Source organism: Hyperoodon ampullatus, assembly GCF_949752795.1.
Source record: "Hyperoodon ampullatus genome assembly, chromosome: 17".
Lineage (NCBI taxonomy): Eukaryota > Metazoa > Chordata > Mammalia > Artiodactyla > Ziphiidae > Hyperoodon > Hyperoodon ampullatus.
Window position 1 is genome coordinate 31,373,401 of NC_136930.1, and position 17,437 is coordinate 31,390,837.

Genomic DNA, 17,437 nt, shown 5'->3' on the forward strand with positions numbered 1-17,437 from the left:
TAGGGATAATAGTTACAACACAAGCTTGTCTTAATGATATTGTATTTGGTAGAATGTAAAACATTTTTATGTGTGAGAAGTTAGTATTTCAATTTTAATACTTCTTTCATCTACTTGTTTCATAATAAGTTTTTAAAGAAGATTGATATATTCATTCAATCAGATGACTAAGTTTTCACTAAATCTACTAAAAGGAATAAACTTAAGTTAATACCTAATTATGCTTGAAATAAAATATCTTCCATCCAACATATTCAGTTATACATGGTTTCTTTAATAACATTTTAATTTTCTAAATAGGTGAAAGAAAATACTACTGCTACTTAGACTACAGTCTAAGAGTTTAGAGATACAGTTTAGATTCAGACAGTTATCAGAATATTGGCTGCAAAGATTTTTTAAAATCTGGTACTTTTGTCATACTTTTACCTTTGTGAACTATAATGAACTTGTAACTTTGAAAAAACAAAAACTTGAAGTGAGCACACTAGAGAATTCTGCATGCTTTTCACCCAAGAATTGCAGTCTTCTACTGGCCATAACATCCTTCCACAGCCTAAGGTGATAGTAGGTGGATTATTATCACTTTCATTGTCCTAGGCACTGTTGAACAAAACAGATATGGCCCATGTCTGCATAGAGAGCACATTTGAAACAACAGCATGGCTACACAGTTTTAAAGTCATTTTTCACTAATTCATAAGCCAGTCTTGACAATCATAAAGTTGATAATTCTCACTTAGACTAAAATTGGCAAGGTCCAAATATTTTACTTTGAGAAAGAAAACTAATACTTATTAGGTATAATCTTATGCACATTATCCTATTTAATTCTCCTAACACCCTTAAGAACAGTATTATTTTCACTATTTAATAGATGAAGGAAATGAGACTCACTGAGATTACAAGATACCGAAGAGGTCATGCACATAGATTAATGAAGAAGGAGACTTTTAACTCCATTGGGTGCCAAAACCCGGTATTTTTCTGCTAGAATCAGATCAGTTAATGCCAATTATATTCCAATTCCAAGTTGTTATAACAATAAGGAAGATTTCTAAACGATAAAATTGATGTATATAAAGACTTAAATCATCATGATGTATATAAAGACTTTAGTCATCACTTTTGTAGATAGCAGTGTAGAGCTTATTTACTCTGTAGGTAGCAATGTAGAGCTTGTGTCCCATACTACCCAAAGAGCCATTCACATCATAGACAGTCAATAAATGCCAAATTTAAATGTTCATATGTAAAAGAAAATTATAGCCAATGGAATTAGTTCCATAAAGTTTAAATTATTCGTAACAGACACTATTATTAAAGAGACACATCAACACTTTAAGATTGCTAGACTGAACTTCTTTAAAAGATATCCTTGCTCACATATAAAATAACTCTTCATATAAAAGTGTGTTGAGTGGTGCCAAATCATTCACACCCCATCTCTCAGTACTCTATTACTTCATGAGAACAGTTGAACTGATTCAGAATACAGCAATATAATTTCCTGTGTTCAATTGCTGCCTATGCTTCTTAATCGCTGTGGGACCTTACACAAGTAATTAACATCTCTGTGCCTCAGTTTCTACATCTGCAAAGTTAGAGTGATAATAGCATCTATTGCATGGTGTTGGTGTACTAAGTGAGTTACTCTACGGAAATTGCTTAGAAGAGTCCCTGACACGTAGCAAGCATTATATACGTGTTAGGTTTTTTTTTAATTAATTATTTTATTTATTTATTGGCTGCATTGTGTCTTCGTTGCTGTCAGCGGTCTTTCTCTACTTGCAGCGAGCGGGGGCTACTCTTTGTTGAGGTGTGTGGGCTTCTCATTGCTGTGGCTTCTCTTTGCTGTGGAGCACAGGGTCTAGGCACGTGGGCTGCAGTAGTTGTGGGATGCAGGCTCAGTAGTTGTGGCTTGCAGGCTCTAGAGAGCTGGCTCAGTAGTTGTAGTGCACGATCTTAGTTGCTCCGCAGCATACGGGATCTTCCGCACCAGGGCTTGAACCCGTGACCCCTGCATTCGCAGGCGGATTCTTAACCTATAAGCCTTAGTTATTATTGCTGTTGTCGATATTATTGTTGTTGTTGCTGTTTTAGAAATTCAGTACCTCATGTCCATATCCCCATAATCCACAAAGGACTTGAAGGGTGATATTATGGCCAACCAGAATCTCTTCCTCAGGAGTTCTGGGATATAAAAAACAAGCTACACCATAGATAAGTCCCTAGAGAAGTTAGAGGAGCCAGTTCTTTAACTGAAATGCAGACAGTGAGGGCTCCAAGCTGGGTAATAACTGATCTATGAATCTGCCAATGTCCTCTATCCAAAGACCACCAGGAACACATCTGCAGCTCTATAAATCTGGGTTTACTGACTCATTGCAAGCAGGAGTTATGTGTACCATGAGGAATCAGGACATCTCAGTAAGAGGATGTTAGAAATAATTTATTATAGGATTTGGACTTCTTGTAGGTGATTCTGAGGAGCATTCAAGGAAACGGGTATCTTCCCTGCACTGGATGCTGTCTGGAAGCAGGAGTGATTCTCTGATCATGTATCTTAATAATTTATATCTAGACAGTGAGCATAATGAAATTCAGATAAAGCTATAATTGTTAAAGAAGAAGCAGGCACTCATTATTAGCCAGGAGAGGGCAATGTTTGCTCATTTTTGTGGTTTGAGCAATGTTTTTACCTCTCTCTGTTCAAACATGATAATGAAGTGGTCTTATTTTTTCTTGCTCCACTACAGTGACAAAATAGTCCTGTCTGAGGTTGGTGTTCTATGAAAGTGTTTATACTGTACAGGAGAATGCCACAGAGTCATTGGGAGTGCAGGCCAGCTCCCAGATAATAAGGGCTGCTTTTCTCTTTCTTAAACGAGCTAAGAATGTTTTGCTTGAAGGGCAGAGCTGGCCAGGAAACTAACTATTATTATAATTATTTACATAGACTGACAGGTTTATAACTTATAAAGTTCTCTTATATTCATCGTATAACTTGAGTCTCTCAGAACAATCCTGGGAGAAAGGCAGGCTATAGAGCCTCCACATTGCACAACTCTAGGGGGCCCATTCACAACGTATTCCACGTGAACGGCACCTCCCCAGTGTGAATAGCGTCCTTGGCAGGAGTTGTGCAACAAGGTTTCCCTGGCAGGGCAGACATTTCTATTCCTTTTTACAATTATAAAAATTAAGTCAAAGAAGCTTCCTGAGTGTTCCTTAGTTCCCAATAAACCTTAGAGTTCTCTCTGGCAACCTGTTCAGCTGCTGACTTTGGATCCCTGCTTCAGTCATGTTTCCGATTCCAAATTGCACCAGCCGGCGCTGTTATGACCTAGACCAGTGGTCCCCAACCTTTTTGGCACCAGGGACCGGTTTTGTGAAAGACAGTTTTTCCACGGACTCGGTGGGGGGGATGGCGAGCGATGGGGAGCGATGGGGAGAAGCAGATGAAGCTCCGCTCGCTTGCCCGCCGTTCACCTCCTGCTGTGCGGCCCAGTTCCTAACAGGACGCGGACCGGTACCAATCTGCGGCCCGGGGGTTGGGGACTCCTGACCTAGACTATATTGGCTACTACAATAAGAAAAGCTCTGCCTTCTTCCACAACTTTGTCTATGCTTGCCCAAAAAAGGATACTAAAAAGGGTACTGAACTTATAATCTCTTTCATATAGCCACTGCCTAAAGCAGAAAAAAAATAAAAGTGTGTCTTTGTGTGTGTGTTTGTGTGTGTGTATTGCCAAAAAAATATATCTTAGTATATTTTGCTTACAAGCCAGGAGTGACAGCTGGAGAAAATGATTCTGAGTTCTGAAGACATTTGAAAAAGCAAAATATCCTGCTTAATTCAGGAGCTAAAATTTTTAAATGCAGACTGAGCTACTGGTAACATATCTTTCCACACTCTTGGAAACCTGCCAAGTAAAATGTCAAAAGAAAATGGAATTTCCCATGAAATTTCCATTAATAAATTTTTGTCCATCGCTGTCTTTTTGTAGCTGGGAATTCCCCCTGGCTACTAAATTCCTCTCCTGAGACATCATATAAAGTGAAACTGAAAATGTAATACCCCAGTGATACAGCAAGCAGTTCCCGGAAAGAATATGACCTTTAATTCAAATAGATGTGTGCAGGAATCATGTCTCTGTAATTTAAAAACTCTATGACTTTGGGCAGTTTGCCTTACCTCTCTTCATTAAATTACCATGCATGCTTCTTTCCCCTAATTTCTGAGTGTGCCCTGGACTTCCCTATCAGAACACTTACCACACTCTACTGTAATTGTATGCTTAGGTTCTATCTCCCTTAGAACACTAAAAGCATTTTAAGGACAGAGACCATGTGTCTTTTGTTATCCCTGTATTTTCAGCACCTAGTATTATGGCACATAACATTTGTTAAATTTATTTGTTGTCTTAGGGGAGGTGAACTGGAGATCTGAAGAATCAGGAAGCCTTACTTCTCATTTACATACCTTTTTATAATTCTTGTGGTTCTTTGTTATGGCAGTCCCTGGAAACTAATATACCCAGGTACAACTTTTTAAAACTTTTTATTTGCAGATAATAATAGACTCACAGGAAGTTGTAAAAATAATACAGAGCGGTCCCACATATCCTTTACCCATTTACCCCCAATGGTACCAGATGCTTTTAGACCAATAAATAGAAAAAATTAGAATATGAGATGTTTTTAATTCTTGTATTTGTACTTTTTAAGTGGTTTATTTTTCAACTTTTCTGTCTTGTTTCTAATTTAAAAGACTATGAGATATATCCCCTTTTTTTGGATTTCCTTCCCATTTAGGTCACCACAGAGCATTGAGTAGAGTTCCTTGAGCTACATACAGTAGGTCCTCATTAGTTAACTATTTTATACATAATATCAATAGTGTATATATGTCAATCCCAATCTCCCAATTCATCCCACCCCCCCATTTCCTCCCTTGGTGTCCATACGTTTGTTCTCTACATCTGTGTCTCTATTTCTGCTTTGCAAATAAGATCATCTATACCATTTTTCTAGATTCCACATATAAACGTTAATATATGATATTTGTTTTTCTCTTTCTGACTTACTTCACTCTTTATGACAGTCTCTGGCTCCATCCACGTCTCTACAAATGACCCAATTTCATTCCTTTTTATGGCTGAATAATATTCCATTGTATATATATATGACATCTTCTTTATCCATTCCTCTGTCGGTGGACATTATATGTATACATATAGCTGATTCACTTTGCTGTACAGTAGAAAATAACACACATTGTAAAGCAACTATACTCCAATAAAAATTAATTTAAAAAATAAAATTAGAAAAATAAATAAATAAAAAGAACTTACAGGAATAAAAGGCATTGAAGCTTAAAAAAACAAAACAAAAAACAGACTATGAGAGATTTCAAGCATGCCATTTCAAGCTACCATGTCCCTAAAATAGCACATGAGATATAAATAACCTTTATTCTCAGTAAATAGAAAATATGACTTAATATGATTCTACAGAGTTTTGAATAGATGAATTCAACATATATGTGTGAGGCTTGTTTTTTAGCCTAATTTGCATAATTATTCTCATTTCTTTTGTTTCTCATTTAGTTGATGTAGTTTAGCATCAGTATTCTTTAGGTTTTCTGTCATTAGCCATTCATTATGGGCATTAATTAAACAATGTACATATCACTAAGAATACATATTTTTAAGCTGTATAATGGTGAAACTATCATGAAAGCTAAAGCTTTGAGGTTGTGATAAACAAATTGAAGCCAGATATTTAGAAGGTCTGCAATCAAAAGAATCTTAGCATTTAAATGAGTTTAGAAGCACTGAAATACAGGAATCAGCAGATCAACATTATACTATCTATCTCGAAAAGAAATGAAAGAAGGTGTGTGGAGAAACAGCACTCTCATTTGTCTGCAGAAAAAGAAAACTGGAACAACCTCAGTGAAGGTCAATTCAACAATACAAACCAAAATTACAAATGAACATAACTCTTTTGTCCAGCAGTTCAGCTTCTAGGACATATATATGGATACACTTGCACATGTATGAAATGACATATGTAATGATTACTTATTGCAGCATAATTTGTAATAGTAAATATGTGGAAACCAGCTAAGTGTCCACCAATGAGGGGTAAATTATAGCATATCCATCATTTAAAAAAAAAAAAGATGAGAAAGCTTTTTATGCATTCGTATGGAAAGATATCTGAAATAGACTACTAAGTGAAAGACAAGCAAGGTGAACAGGTATATACTGTAATACTAATTAAATAAAAGTAAGAGACATAATATACACCCACATATATTATTTATTTTGTATTTAAACCTATTAACCTTTTATTGAAGTATAACATATATATATACAGAAAAGTGCACACTGTGTAACCTCAAAGAATTTTCATAACTGAACATACTAATGTAACTGGCACCAAGAGTCTAGGTCCTAGATCAAGAAACAGAACATTTCTATCACCCCAAAGGCCTCATCATGTCCCTTCTAGTCACTATGACCACACTACAAGAGTAGACATTATCCTGATTTCTAAAAGCATAGGCTAGTTTTGCTTATTTTTGTACTTAATAGGAATTGACTCATAAAATGCATACTCTTCTGTGTCCAGCTTTTTCATCCAGTATTGTATTTGTGCAATTCATCAATATTGTACACTGCTCAGTATCATTGCTGTTTAGTATTCCACTGTGTAAATGGGCCACAAATCATTTACCCATTCTACTGTTTATGGATATTTGGGTAATTTCCAGTTTGAAGCTATTATAAATAGCACCACTATGAACTTTCTAGTATATGCATATGCATGTCCATATACCTAGGCAAGGAATTGCTGAGGATCTGCAAATCTGCAATTTTAATAGTACTGCCATACAGTTTGCAAAATTGATTGTACCAATTGACACTCCCACCAGCAATGTACAAGATGTTACAAAATGTTACAATGTACGTTACAATGTACAATGTTACAAAACCTCACGCACACTTGCTATATTCTGTCTTTTTAATTTTAGTTATTCTTATATTTGTGTAGTGATATTGCACTGTGGTTTTAACTTGTAGTTCTCTAATGACTGATGATGTCGAGAACCTTTTCACATTCATTTGCTATTTAGATATACCGTTGTGTGAAGTATCTAGGTCTTTTGCCTAATTTTGTATTGAATTATTTGTCTGTTACACTTTTAAATTTTGAACCATGTGAATACTAATTTTTAAAAATTTTAAAGTAATGTAATTAAAAATATAAATAAATTTTATAGTGCTCTATGCTGCATGTTCTCTCCTTCGAGATTTATAATATACTAGTATTTCAGAAGCTCTAAAAAGTCTTAAAATTTTCACCACCACAGAGCAGTTGTAGAAACACTGTTTCCATTCTTGTCTAATTTTTAGTTTTCATGGAATTAATAATTGCTTCCTTTTTTAACTGCTTATATTTTTTAAGTTCTCTCTCGAATTTTATCACATATTTCATTAGATCTATCAAACCTCTATCAATATAACTACCCAAATACTCAAAATTAGTAATCTAAATAAATTCAGTTACACTAACCAGTCTTTCTTCTTGGAGTCTGCCATCTTCCTTCTCCAGTGAAAACGATTGCTCTCTAATTCTGCCACATATCTTTCACCCTGGCATTTCCCTTCACATTCTCCTGGTCCTTTTTTCTGGATCCCATGTCTTTCTTTTTCTTGTCTTGCTCTCATGTTTTGTTGGAGCACATCCTCTAGTAAGTTTCCCTAAAAAAAAAAAAAAAAGTGGATGGATGGAAAAGAAATGTTTTCATCCTTGTATATGTGAAAATGATTTTATTCTACTCTTACACTTGATGGATAGTTTGACTATAGGATTCTAGGTTGGAAGTTATTGTCTTACAAAACTTGAAATTTCACTGTAGTGTTTTAGCATAAAAGCGTTATTGTTGAGAAACCCAAAGCCATTCTAATTCCCATCCGTTTATTCCTGCTTCTTCCCTCTGAAAACTTTTAGAATCTTCTCTTTATTCTTAGTGTTCTGATCTTTTAAATGGTGTACTGTAACATAGGTCCTTTTTCATTCACTGTGGGTAGCTGGTGGGCCCTTTAAATATGAAGATCTTTGTCTTTTGGTCCTGGCAAAAATTCTTGAATTATTATTTTGATCATTTCCTCCCTTCTTAATTTTTGTTCTCTTTCTCTAGAATTCTTAGTTTGTAAACTGACTGGATGCATGAATGAATGGGAAAAGTTTTCTGAGCACTTTTTGTAGCAAAAAGCTTATTAAGGAATGAACCACAGATTATCAGACCATATCTTTAAAGCTAAGTATTTTATTTTAAATTATCAAATTTTAAAACACACTCTTTCATTACAGCTTCCATTTATTGTAAAATGTAACACTGCTACTCTCATTTCAGGCAATACAAAAATACAGGAAGCACTTATTTTCTGTAGGTAGAAATCCCTCACTGAAGTCAGGCATTCCCTATTACTTTTGCTTTAGAATTCATTAAATGCCTAGCATAGACTTGGTATTGTGTATAATATTTGCACCACACTTTGCAAAAGAGTCATTTCAGGTGTAGAAAAGTGTTTGTTTAAGGTAAAAAGAACTTTGCAGTCTTTTTTGGTTGGCATTAAACACCGCATTCTTCCCAGATCTATAAGAAAGAAATGTTTGCAGTCTTACCTGGAATGAAGGGAGGGATTCTCTCAAGGTTACTTTTCAATCTCTGTCTGTAATTATGGACGTCAGGAGAGGAAAAAAAAAAAAAAGTCAGAAAAATACGTCCCTAGTAGAGAAGCACTCAACAGGAACTAAACATCTGAACTTTTAGACAGGATTAAACTCTGACAGGGCTTATCAGCCACCCCCACACGACTGAAGTAGTTGGAAGTGAGGCTAGATTGGAGTCCAGATAAGCAAGTGAATCTACACCCCTACCTGACTCACCGGGCTGAGAAGTGCGGAGCTCTAGTAAGTCACCACCGCACTCCCTCAAAGGGCTTTCCGCGCGGAGTCAGGAAAAGGCAGCTGCCGCACCCACCGCGCTACCTCTGGTGTTTGGCGACTCCCGGAAGACGCGCCTATGGGACCAGAGGAGATTCCTCCTGGGTGGGAGGGTCCGCTGACTGGGTGTGAGGCTGCGGAGAGGAAATTTCCCCCAAAGAAAACCTTTCCAACCTAGTGGGTTGGGGGGAGAGAAGACAAATTGAGCACCCCTGGCTCACTTCCCCACTCCCAAGCCCCCGCCCGAGCCCCGCCAGTGTGGCACACGTCGTCTGGGCGCCACAAGGCGGAGATCTCGGGCCTCAGGCCGAGGCCGGAGCCTTGCTGGGAGGATCGCGGGCCAGCGGCCCTCATCCCCGCCTCGGCATCCGCCGCTGACGTCGCCTGAGAAGCCTGGGGAGGGAGGAGCTCCGACAGGCGGGCTTGGGTGGCTGGCAGCGCCTGGTAGGGCCAGGTCGGAGAGAGGAAGCTCCTCCCCTGTGCGCCCCGCCGCCGCAGAGTTGACCAGTCTGTAGAAGAGAAGAGTCCGCTCCGGCTCTGGATAAGCAGCGGCTTGTCGTGGGCTGCGCGGAGAATGGACGGCCTCGTGACCTAATGTCCTGCAGGCTGTAGGGCCTGCCGACCGGGCTCGCGCAGGGGGTGGAGCCGCGGGAGCGGCGGGCACTTCCGGAATCGACCGGCTGCCTGAGTGCCCGCGCCACCCGCTACCATGAACGAGGAGGCCATCTGCAGCGCCCTGCCCACCATCCCGTACCACAAGCTCGCCGACTTGCGCTGCCTGAGCCGCGGCGCGTCCGGCACCGTGTCTTCTGCCCGCCACGCAGACTGGCGCGTTCAGGTGGCCGTGAAACACCTGCACATTCACACCCCGCTGCTCGACAGGTAGGGCGCCCCGGCGGCTCCACCGCGGAGCCCCGAAATCTGCGTTCCCCACCCCACTGGCTCTAACCCCGGGCAAGCGGGCTCTGAAGCCCAAGCGACTGTGACCACTTGGGATCGGCCGCACACCTCGTCACCTCTAGGCAGCAGTTCAACGCTTGGGTTAACATGGTGGGGAGAGCAGGCTTCTCTGGAGATGCAGCAATCACGCTTCTTTTCACTGCCCTCTCCTTTTTTTCTTACTCCTGGGCCTCCTTTCTCCAGACACCACAAATCAGCAATCACAGCCCAACTCTAAACGTCCTCTTTATTGAAATTGGGTTTTGTTTGCTTTGTTCCCACCCCCCTTTTTTTTTGAAGTCGAATTCTAGGGCTGCACTTCCCAATAGGTAGCTCTTAGCCACAGGTGGCTATTACTTTTTTTTAAAGTGGCTATTAGAAAATTTCAAATTGTATATGTGGTTCACATTATATTTTTATTGAACAGCACTGCTCTAGAGTCTGGGACGTTTTGGTTTGGGCTTTTTGTTGTTTTTGGTTTACACATGTAGGCATGAAAGTTTAGATATCAAACTCAATTTAGTTTCTCCTCTTACCGTCACAGGGAAGGAAGCCTGTCTCTAGAGGAAACTTGTATTATTTTTGCTAAGAATAAACTGAAATCAGAAAGCTGTTAAATGACCAAAAATTTTGAATGTCTCTCCCATCCTGGAACAATTTTAGTGCAATGTCTAGATTTCAAGGGAAGGCTAGATTAGTTCCTGTTTCCAGAAAAACCTTTCAACCATATATATTAATCAGTGAGTCTAGTCACTAATCTTGTGTATTTTCCTTCCAATAGGAATTAAACTAGGCCCTGCATTCAATTCTTAGTGAGTTGACATCCATGATTGCAACATTCTCCTCTCCTCCCCCTATATCTGAAGTGAAAATACATCATGCTAGATGCCTGATTAGCCAGAGGCTGTCAGTATCCAACAGCAGATAAATTCCTCAGCTTCAGCCCTGCTAATGTTATTGACTTTCATCTGCCTGTGGCTTTTATTTGCTCTCTTGCTATCAGGCTTGGATGGGCTAGATCTCACAGTAAGTTTGAGACACCTCTAGAAATTGTTCCCGCTTTTTGTGTACCATAATCCTGATTTAGTGATATACAGGGTATATTTACCATGGGTCTTGAATTCTGTGGAGCAATTACTGAGAAATTATGTGTATGTGTATGTAGTCCACTTTGAAGGGTGGTGGTTTATTAGAGAGGGTAGATGTATTTTAGAATCAACTATTAAAATATATGGAAATCTAGCACTGATGGACTCATTAGGTATTTTAAAGGAGATGGATCCTCCCATTTTGGATGCTGCTTCTCAAGATTTTAATTTATCTAAGTTTTGTGCCATTTGGGGCCAAGAAATGAAGACAGTTCCCTTTCGTGCTCATTAACAATTTCATAATCTAAAATTCTTCACTAAATTGGGTAGGAAATTAATTCTGCCATCAAAGAAGCCATAAGGACCAGTGCAACACTCTGGCATTACTGCATCACATTTTTTCTTCCACTTGTTACCTAGAATGTTAACATTAGCAGTGTTTATGTAGTCTGAGCATAGGACTGGGCTATGCAGTTGACTCACAGGGTGTCTTATGTCCTCACTTATAACGTGGGAATAACAGATACATGGACTTCTTGGGCTCTGGTGTGGATAATGTTTGCATTGTTCTTTAAGATCACAAAAGAAAAATAAGTTTATGTGCTGTAACATGTTCTTATTTTAGTGATTGGTGAATTATTCTCTGTAACCTGACTTCTGCCCAATGAGTGGACCTTCCCCAACCATCTCCCAACTCCTTATGAGTAGATGAGTCTGCTAGGTTGTTCAAATACCTTGTGTAAAGGGTGTAACTGTTTTGTAACTGAAATTTGCTGTGGGTAATTTTGGTAATATGTCTATAAAAGCTGTTTTACATTTTTATTTTTTAAAATATAAAAACCTATTTTTAAACTGTTTTGGCTTTTTCTGTTTCCCCACTCATTCTTCCTGAAATCTGACTTCAAGAATTTTCCTTCTCTGATTAAGCAGTGAGTGGAAAAAACAAAGGCTTTAGAGTCCCACAAGTGCAATTCAAATCTGACTCCAAATCTGCCACTTATTGTTGGCATGACCATTAGAAATTATTAATTTATGTGAGCCTTAGTGCTCTCATATATAAAGTAGGGATGATGAAACCAACTGTAGTAAAGTGGCCAACACATAATAGGATCACAAGAGAAGGAAGAATACATCATACTCTTAATGGGAGGAGGAATTAGTATATTAAGTATCACTAAGATATCCCCTAGCATGCCCTCTCAATAATTCTTTCTCAGAGTATCCAGGAACCTTCCTGGCAAAGGTGCTACTCAATAACGGTCTTGTTGACCTACATTTCATGAGGCGAATACAGACCTGTTTCAGCTTAGGAAATATAAATTTAATTAAAGCAGGTCTCAGAAACTGGTATAATTGGTTGCCTCACAGTTGGGATATTAAGTGGCTGAAGAGCAGTGAGAAGGAGAGAAACTCTTTATGCATTCTTGTAATTCTTGAATTTTGAAACATGTAAGTATATTGCCTATTCAAAACATAGATGACTAAGATTTTTTTGCTTTATTTTGCTTATTGTTTGTTTTTAAAGGAGGCTTCATAGTCTGGTCTGGAATGTCTGTTGCTTTTCTTATTTCAGCAGCCATTCATCAAGAGTTTGGGTGGTTTAAGCACTAACTAATCATCATCGCTTACCTAATAAGCTTCTCCTAGAGACAATTCTCTTTCTATTACTGCTGCTACCAATACCAAATCATCCATGGTAAAAATTGATGACAAATCCAGTTCCCTTCATATGTATGTACACACACACATACATACACACACATATATACATATATATATATATATGTATATACCTCCCTTAGTGAATCAGGTCAGTCAGCCACCAGAGCCTGGTTATTCTATTCAGTTAGTGTTTTTCTTTCTATTTCCACTGCAACCTTTATAGTTTCAGACTCTCATTGCTTCACATCTTAACTAGTATTATAATCTTCTAACACCTGGCTTTCAAACTCTACCTCCTTCTGCTGATCCTACACCTTGCTGCCAAGTTAATCATCCTAAAAGTTTGTTCCACTCATGTCACTCCTGTGCTCAATGACCTGTAGTCACAACTCAGTGACTACCAAATAAAGTGTAAACGCTCTCACCTGGCTTTAAGGCTCTGAGATGAGGCCCTACCCTACTGTATTCACCTTCACTCCCTTTACACACGCTGTTACACATCCTGATTCATATTAAACATTTTCCAGATATATCCTGTACTTTAACTTCCTTGAGTTCATTTGATATACATCTATTAGACAAATTCTGTGTGCCAGGTACTGTTCCAGATCCTGGGGATACACAGATGAAAAAGAAAGGCAAAATCTCTCCCATCTTGGAGAGGGACCACATATCTTGGATGCCCTTTTTCCAATGGTTGAAATTCTATCCATCCTTAAAGTACTGTTGACAACAGTTAAGTGTTTTAATATTCAGGATATTTAGAAAATTTTTACATGGTATGCAACCATAAAATTTAATATAACAGTCTAATCAAATTTGATCGTTTAAATACAACATAAACTTAATGTAATTAGTTCAAGCACCTATCATTCTAATATAGATAGACTTTATAAACTTAAACATTGTATTCTTTCCCTTTTCTGGGAAGAGTACAATAATAATCTGTATGTAGCACTTTTTTTCTGTCAGTGGCTTATACAGGTATTTTGGTCTCTAAACAGACCTATGGAATATATAGGGTAGATGTTATCCCTACTTTAAACATGAAGAAACTAAGAGATGCTGCATAATTTACATGAGGTCAAAAGCTAATGAATGAGAAAATCCAGGATTAATTAATATTTATGGGCATGATAATTGTGTATTTTTCATTACTTTGAAATAATTATACATTTTCTTTCTTTAGTGAAAGAAATGATGTCTTAAGAGAAGCTGAAATTTTACACAAAGCTAGATTTAGTTACATTCTTCCAATTTTGGGAATTTGCAATGAGCCTGAATTTTTGGGAATAGTTACTGAATACATGCCAAATGGATCATTAAATGAACTCCTACATAGGGTAAGTATTATACATTTTCAGTGGTTATAATTCTGTTATTCAACCTATATAGTGCTTTGGTTTTACAAATGATCAGATTATTTGGGGATATATAGATGAATCAAAATAAGAATAATGAAAAACTTCACCATTTATGGCTTCTTTTGTGTTGTTAAAAATACTGTGGAGTCAGACCCTGCATTCTAAGTGACCTAGATTATTTTGCTTAGGTTACTGTTCCTAGGTTTACACTGAATTCTAATATCCACACGTATATATATGTAGGAGAGGAACAGGAGAGAGAAAAGATAAACTCTGCACACCATACAATTTATTGTTAGTTTAAGCCAGATTTCATTTTATGTTAAAGACAATTTAGGGTTCAAATTAAATGTTAATAATACCAGTTCATAAAGTTCTGAATTAATAGGCCAAATAAATCTGAGTATCAAATACATGAGCTTTTCCAATAATAGACAATGGCATGAGCCATGTACCCTTTTCTCAAGGTATCAGTTATCTGGCTTTAATTGTGAATCCCATCGGTAAACAAACATGGCCCGGTTGCGGGGGTGTCCTCATTCTCAAAATATGTGTATTCATCTATTGTTGTTTGCTTGATCTCATATTACTAAGATTATCTCTAGCCTGAAGTTTCTGTCAAGAAATATTTTTAAAGAACTCGGTCTATTTTGTGAGGGGTGCTTTAGTTAAAACTGAGTAGTAACATAATCTGTAAAATCTAGTTACTGAACACTCCTAAATTCTGACACATCACAGTGTTCTATAAGCAAACAAGAGAGAATAGGTGCCACTGTCACCACTCATGGAGTGGCTTCCTCTTTATTTCAGGATACAACACATTCTGTTTGTGACAGGACCATCTGAAACAAGGGCAGAGTAAAGTAACTAGTGTCAGTGTATAAGATTTGTGTAACCAACACAGCAAGTAAGATACAAATACTAATTAAACACAGTTTCCTTCTGTTAAATGAGTATAAACATAAGTTCTAATGTTGTCTTCCCATACCCCAGCACCCCAGTAGATGCTCTGGTACCCAAATTTGGAGCCCATTAGAAATTCTAGAGCCTCCTACAGGGGGATTGCTAACTCCTGGAAGGAATCATAAAATACATAGTGAGCATTCATCTACCTTCCTCTCCATGATCAAAAGCTTCCATATAGCACTATACTGCAGAGAGGCCTCGTTACTTCTTTAAACTATATAATTTTCAGAAAGTTACCTTTTTAAATATTAAAAGATTCAGTTACTCACGGGGATGGGAATCTGTGTATACAAGAGGAAGTAATGTTGAACATTTGTGTTTTGTGTTTCTTTTGGTGTCCTGTATTATTAGGTCAGGATTTATCTTGAAGCACTTTCCCCCAACCTCACAAAAGATTGTTGAAAAAAATCAATATACTATGTAAAGACAAGTATTTTGAGCCATTCCCCTGACAAGTTAGTTAATCAGTGAACTATAAGCTGACCCATTTGCAGAAAAAAAAAATCTTAAGAACAGTTTTGAGCTCAGTGGAAGCATACTTTTTCATATTATTTAGTAAAATGTACCCAGTGGCATGGTCCCTGATGATTCATTGTTGGATTTTCCCAAATTATCTAATTTTTCTGAGTATGTTCATTCTCCTGGGAAGCTGTATTAAGTTTTATGTTCAGAAAACATTTAAGAAAGTTCAGATGACTGTCACTTGTAAGTACCAGGAAATAGAAAACATTACATTTTTAATGTTTCTATGTTATATATACTTAGAAATGAAGATGATTTTTGTCTCCTTCACAAAAGCAAAACTCCCAAATGCTAATTTTTCAAGCTGAAATGCAAGTAAATATATGATTTAAAAATATGAAGTATTAATGCTTAGTAAGTAAATATATTATGGTCATAATTTTAATTGATGCAGTGGTTATCACCATAATCAAGTATGGTTTTATATTAATAGGAAATTTAAAATATAAATTTTGAATAGAAACAAATTGTGTGTGTGTGTGTACACATTCATGGGCACAAGTTATTTGATAGAAGCCATAGAATGGGAAGATGGGTATAAGTATAAATATATGTCTGGGTATTATACAGATAAAAAATAATTTAAAACTGTCTCAACTGAAGAAAGACCCCATACCATGTAGTTGCATTACCAGTATAAACTAAAAGGAAATATCAGTACTGTAAAGTCATTATTTTCTCTAAAAATTGAGGAAAGTAAGATACAAGGATGTTAAATAACGTCAAATTGATACTATATAACAAAATGAGTATCTTTTGCCCTGAATTTAGTTATACCAGATATTTAGTTTAATACTATATTTCCTCATGGAATATTTCATTTTCTAAGTGGAAATAAATTTGGCCACTAATTTTAGTTTTGTTTCTTTCCATATATATGAAGAAAAATGAATATCCTGATGTTCCTTGGCCATTAAGATTTCGTATTCTGCATGAAATTGCACTAGGTGTAAATTACCTGCACAATATGAATCCTCCTCTACTTCATCATGACCTGAAGACTCAGAATATCTTATTGGATAATGAATTTCATGTTAAGGTAGTTACTTTTTTTAAAAAAAATGCTTATCTGCCTCCTTGTGTTTAATAGTTTTAAAGACTTTTTAGTTATTTCTTCTATCTTGCCAATTTAATCTCTGCCTTTTCCATAGCCCCTAATTCAGTGCCACTTCTTCCTGCTGCAGTGAGTTAGTTATTCCTAGACTACAGACATTGGTAAAATTATGGTTCAAAATACAGTCATTATGTTCTTAATTTAAATTGTCAAGTATACCTTTGTTAACTTTTTATTTTGAAATTATTATAGATTCATAGATGGTTGCAAAGATAATACAAAGAAGTCCTATGTACCCTTCACCCAGTTTCTGCCAGTGGTTACATCACATATAATTATAGTACTATTTCAAGACCAGGAATTTGGCATTGGTACAATGCATGTATATAGTTCTGTATCACTTTGTCATGTATAAATTTGTGTAACCACCACAGCAATCAAGATATAGCACTACTCTATCACAAGAAAGATATCACTTATGCTACCCCTTTATAGTCATACCTTCTCCCCTCCGTCATACCTAACTACTGTCAACCACTAACCTGTCTTCCATCTCTACAATTTTGTCATTTTGAGAATACTATATGAATGGAATCATACAGTGTGTGATATTGTGAGATTGCTTTGTTCAATTAGCATAATGCCTTTGAGATCCATTTAAGTTGTTGCTTGTGTCAATAGTTGGTTTCTTTTTCATTGGTGAATAGTATTCCATGGTATGGGTGTACAAAAGTTGTTTAACCATTCACCTATTGAGAGATATTTTGGTTAATTTTAGTCTTTGGCAATTAAAATAAAGATCCTATGAACAGTCCTGT

General features: G+C 37.1%; 1 protein-coding gene and 1 long non-coding RNA gene across 3 annotated transcripts in view; one reads left to right on the forward strand and one right to left on the reverse strand.

Moving 5' to 3' along the window:
* Positions 1–4,549: 4,549 nt before the first annotated feature.
* LOC307065457 lies at positions 4,550–8,753 on the reverse strand. Its single transcript, XR_013811337.1, has 3 exons — positions 8,704–8,753; positions 7,588–7,775; positions 4,550–5,256 (listed from the first exon to the last, which is right to left on the reverse strand). It is a non-coding gene; the product is annotated as an uncharacterized lncRNA (long non-coding RNA).
* A 980-nt stretch (positions 8,754–9,733) lies between these two features.
* The window catches only part of RIPK2 (receptor interacting serine/threonine kinase 2), a gene marked incomplete at its 5' end in the record, with an annotated part of 29,488 nt that continues 21,784 nt past the window's right edge, over positions 9,734–17,437 (forward strand). For both annotated transcript variants that reach the window (XM_079722304.1, XM_079722305.1), the window contains 3 exons: positions 9,734–9,906; positions 13,903–14,056; positions 16,449–16,604. In XM_079722304.1, the coding sequence (XP_079578430.1) occupies positions 9,734–9,906; positions 13,903–14,056; positions 16,449–16,604 (483 nt within the window). The remainder of the gene's footprint in view (positions 9,907–13,902; positions 14,057–16,448; positions 16,605–17,437) is intronic.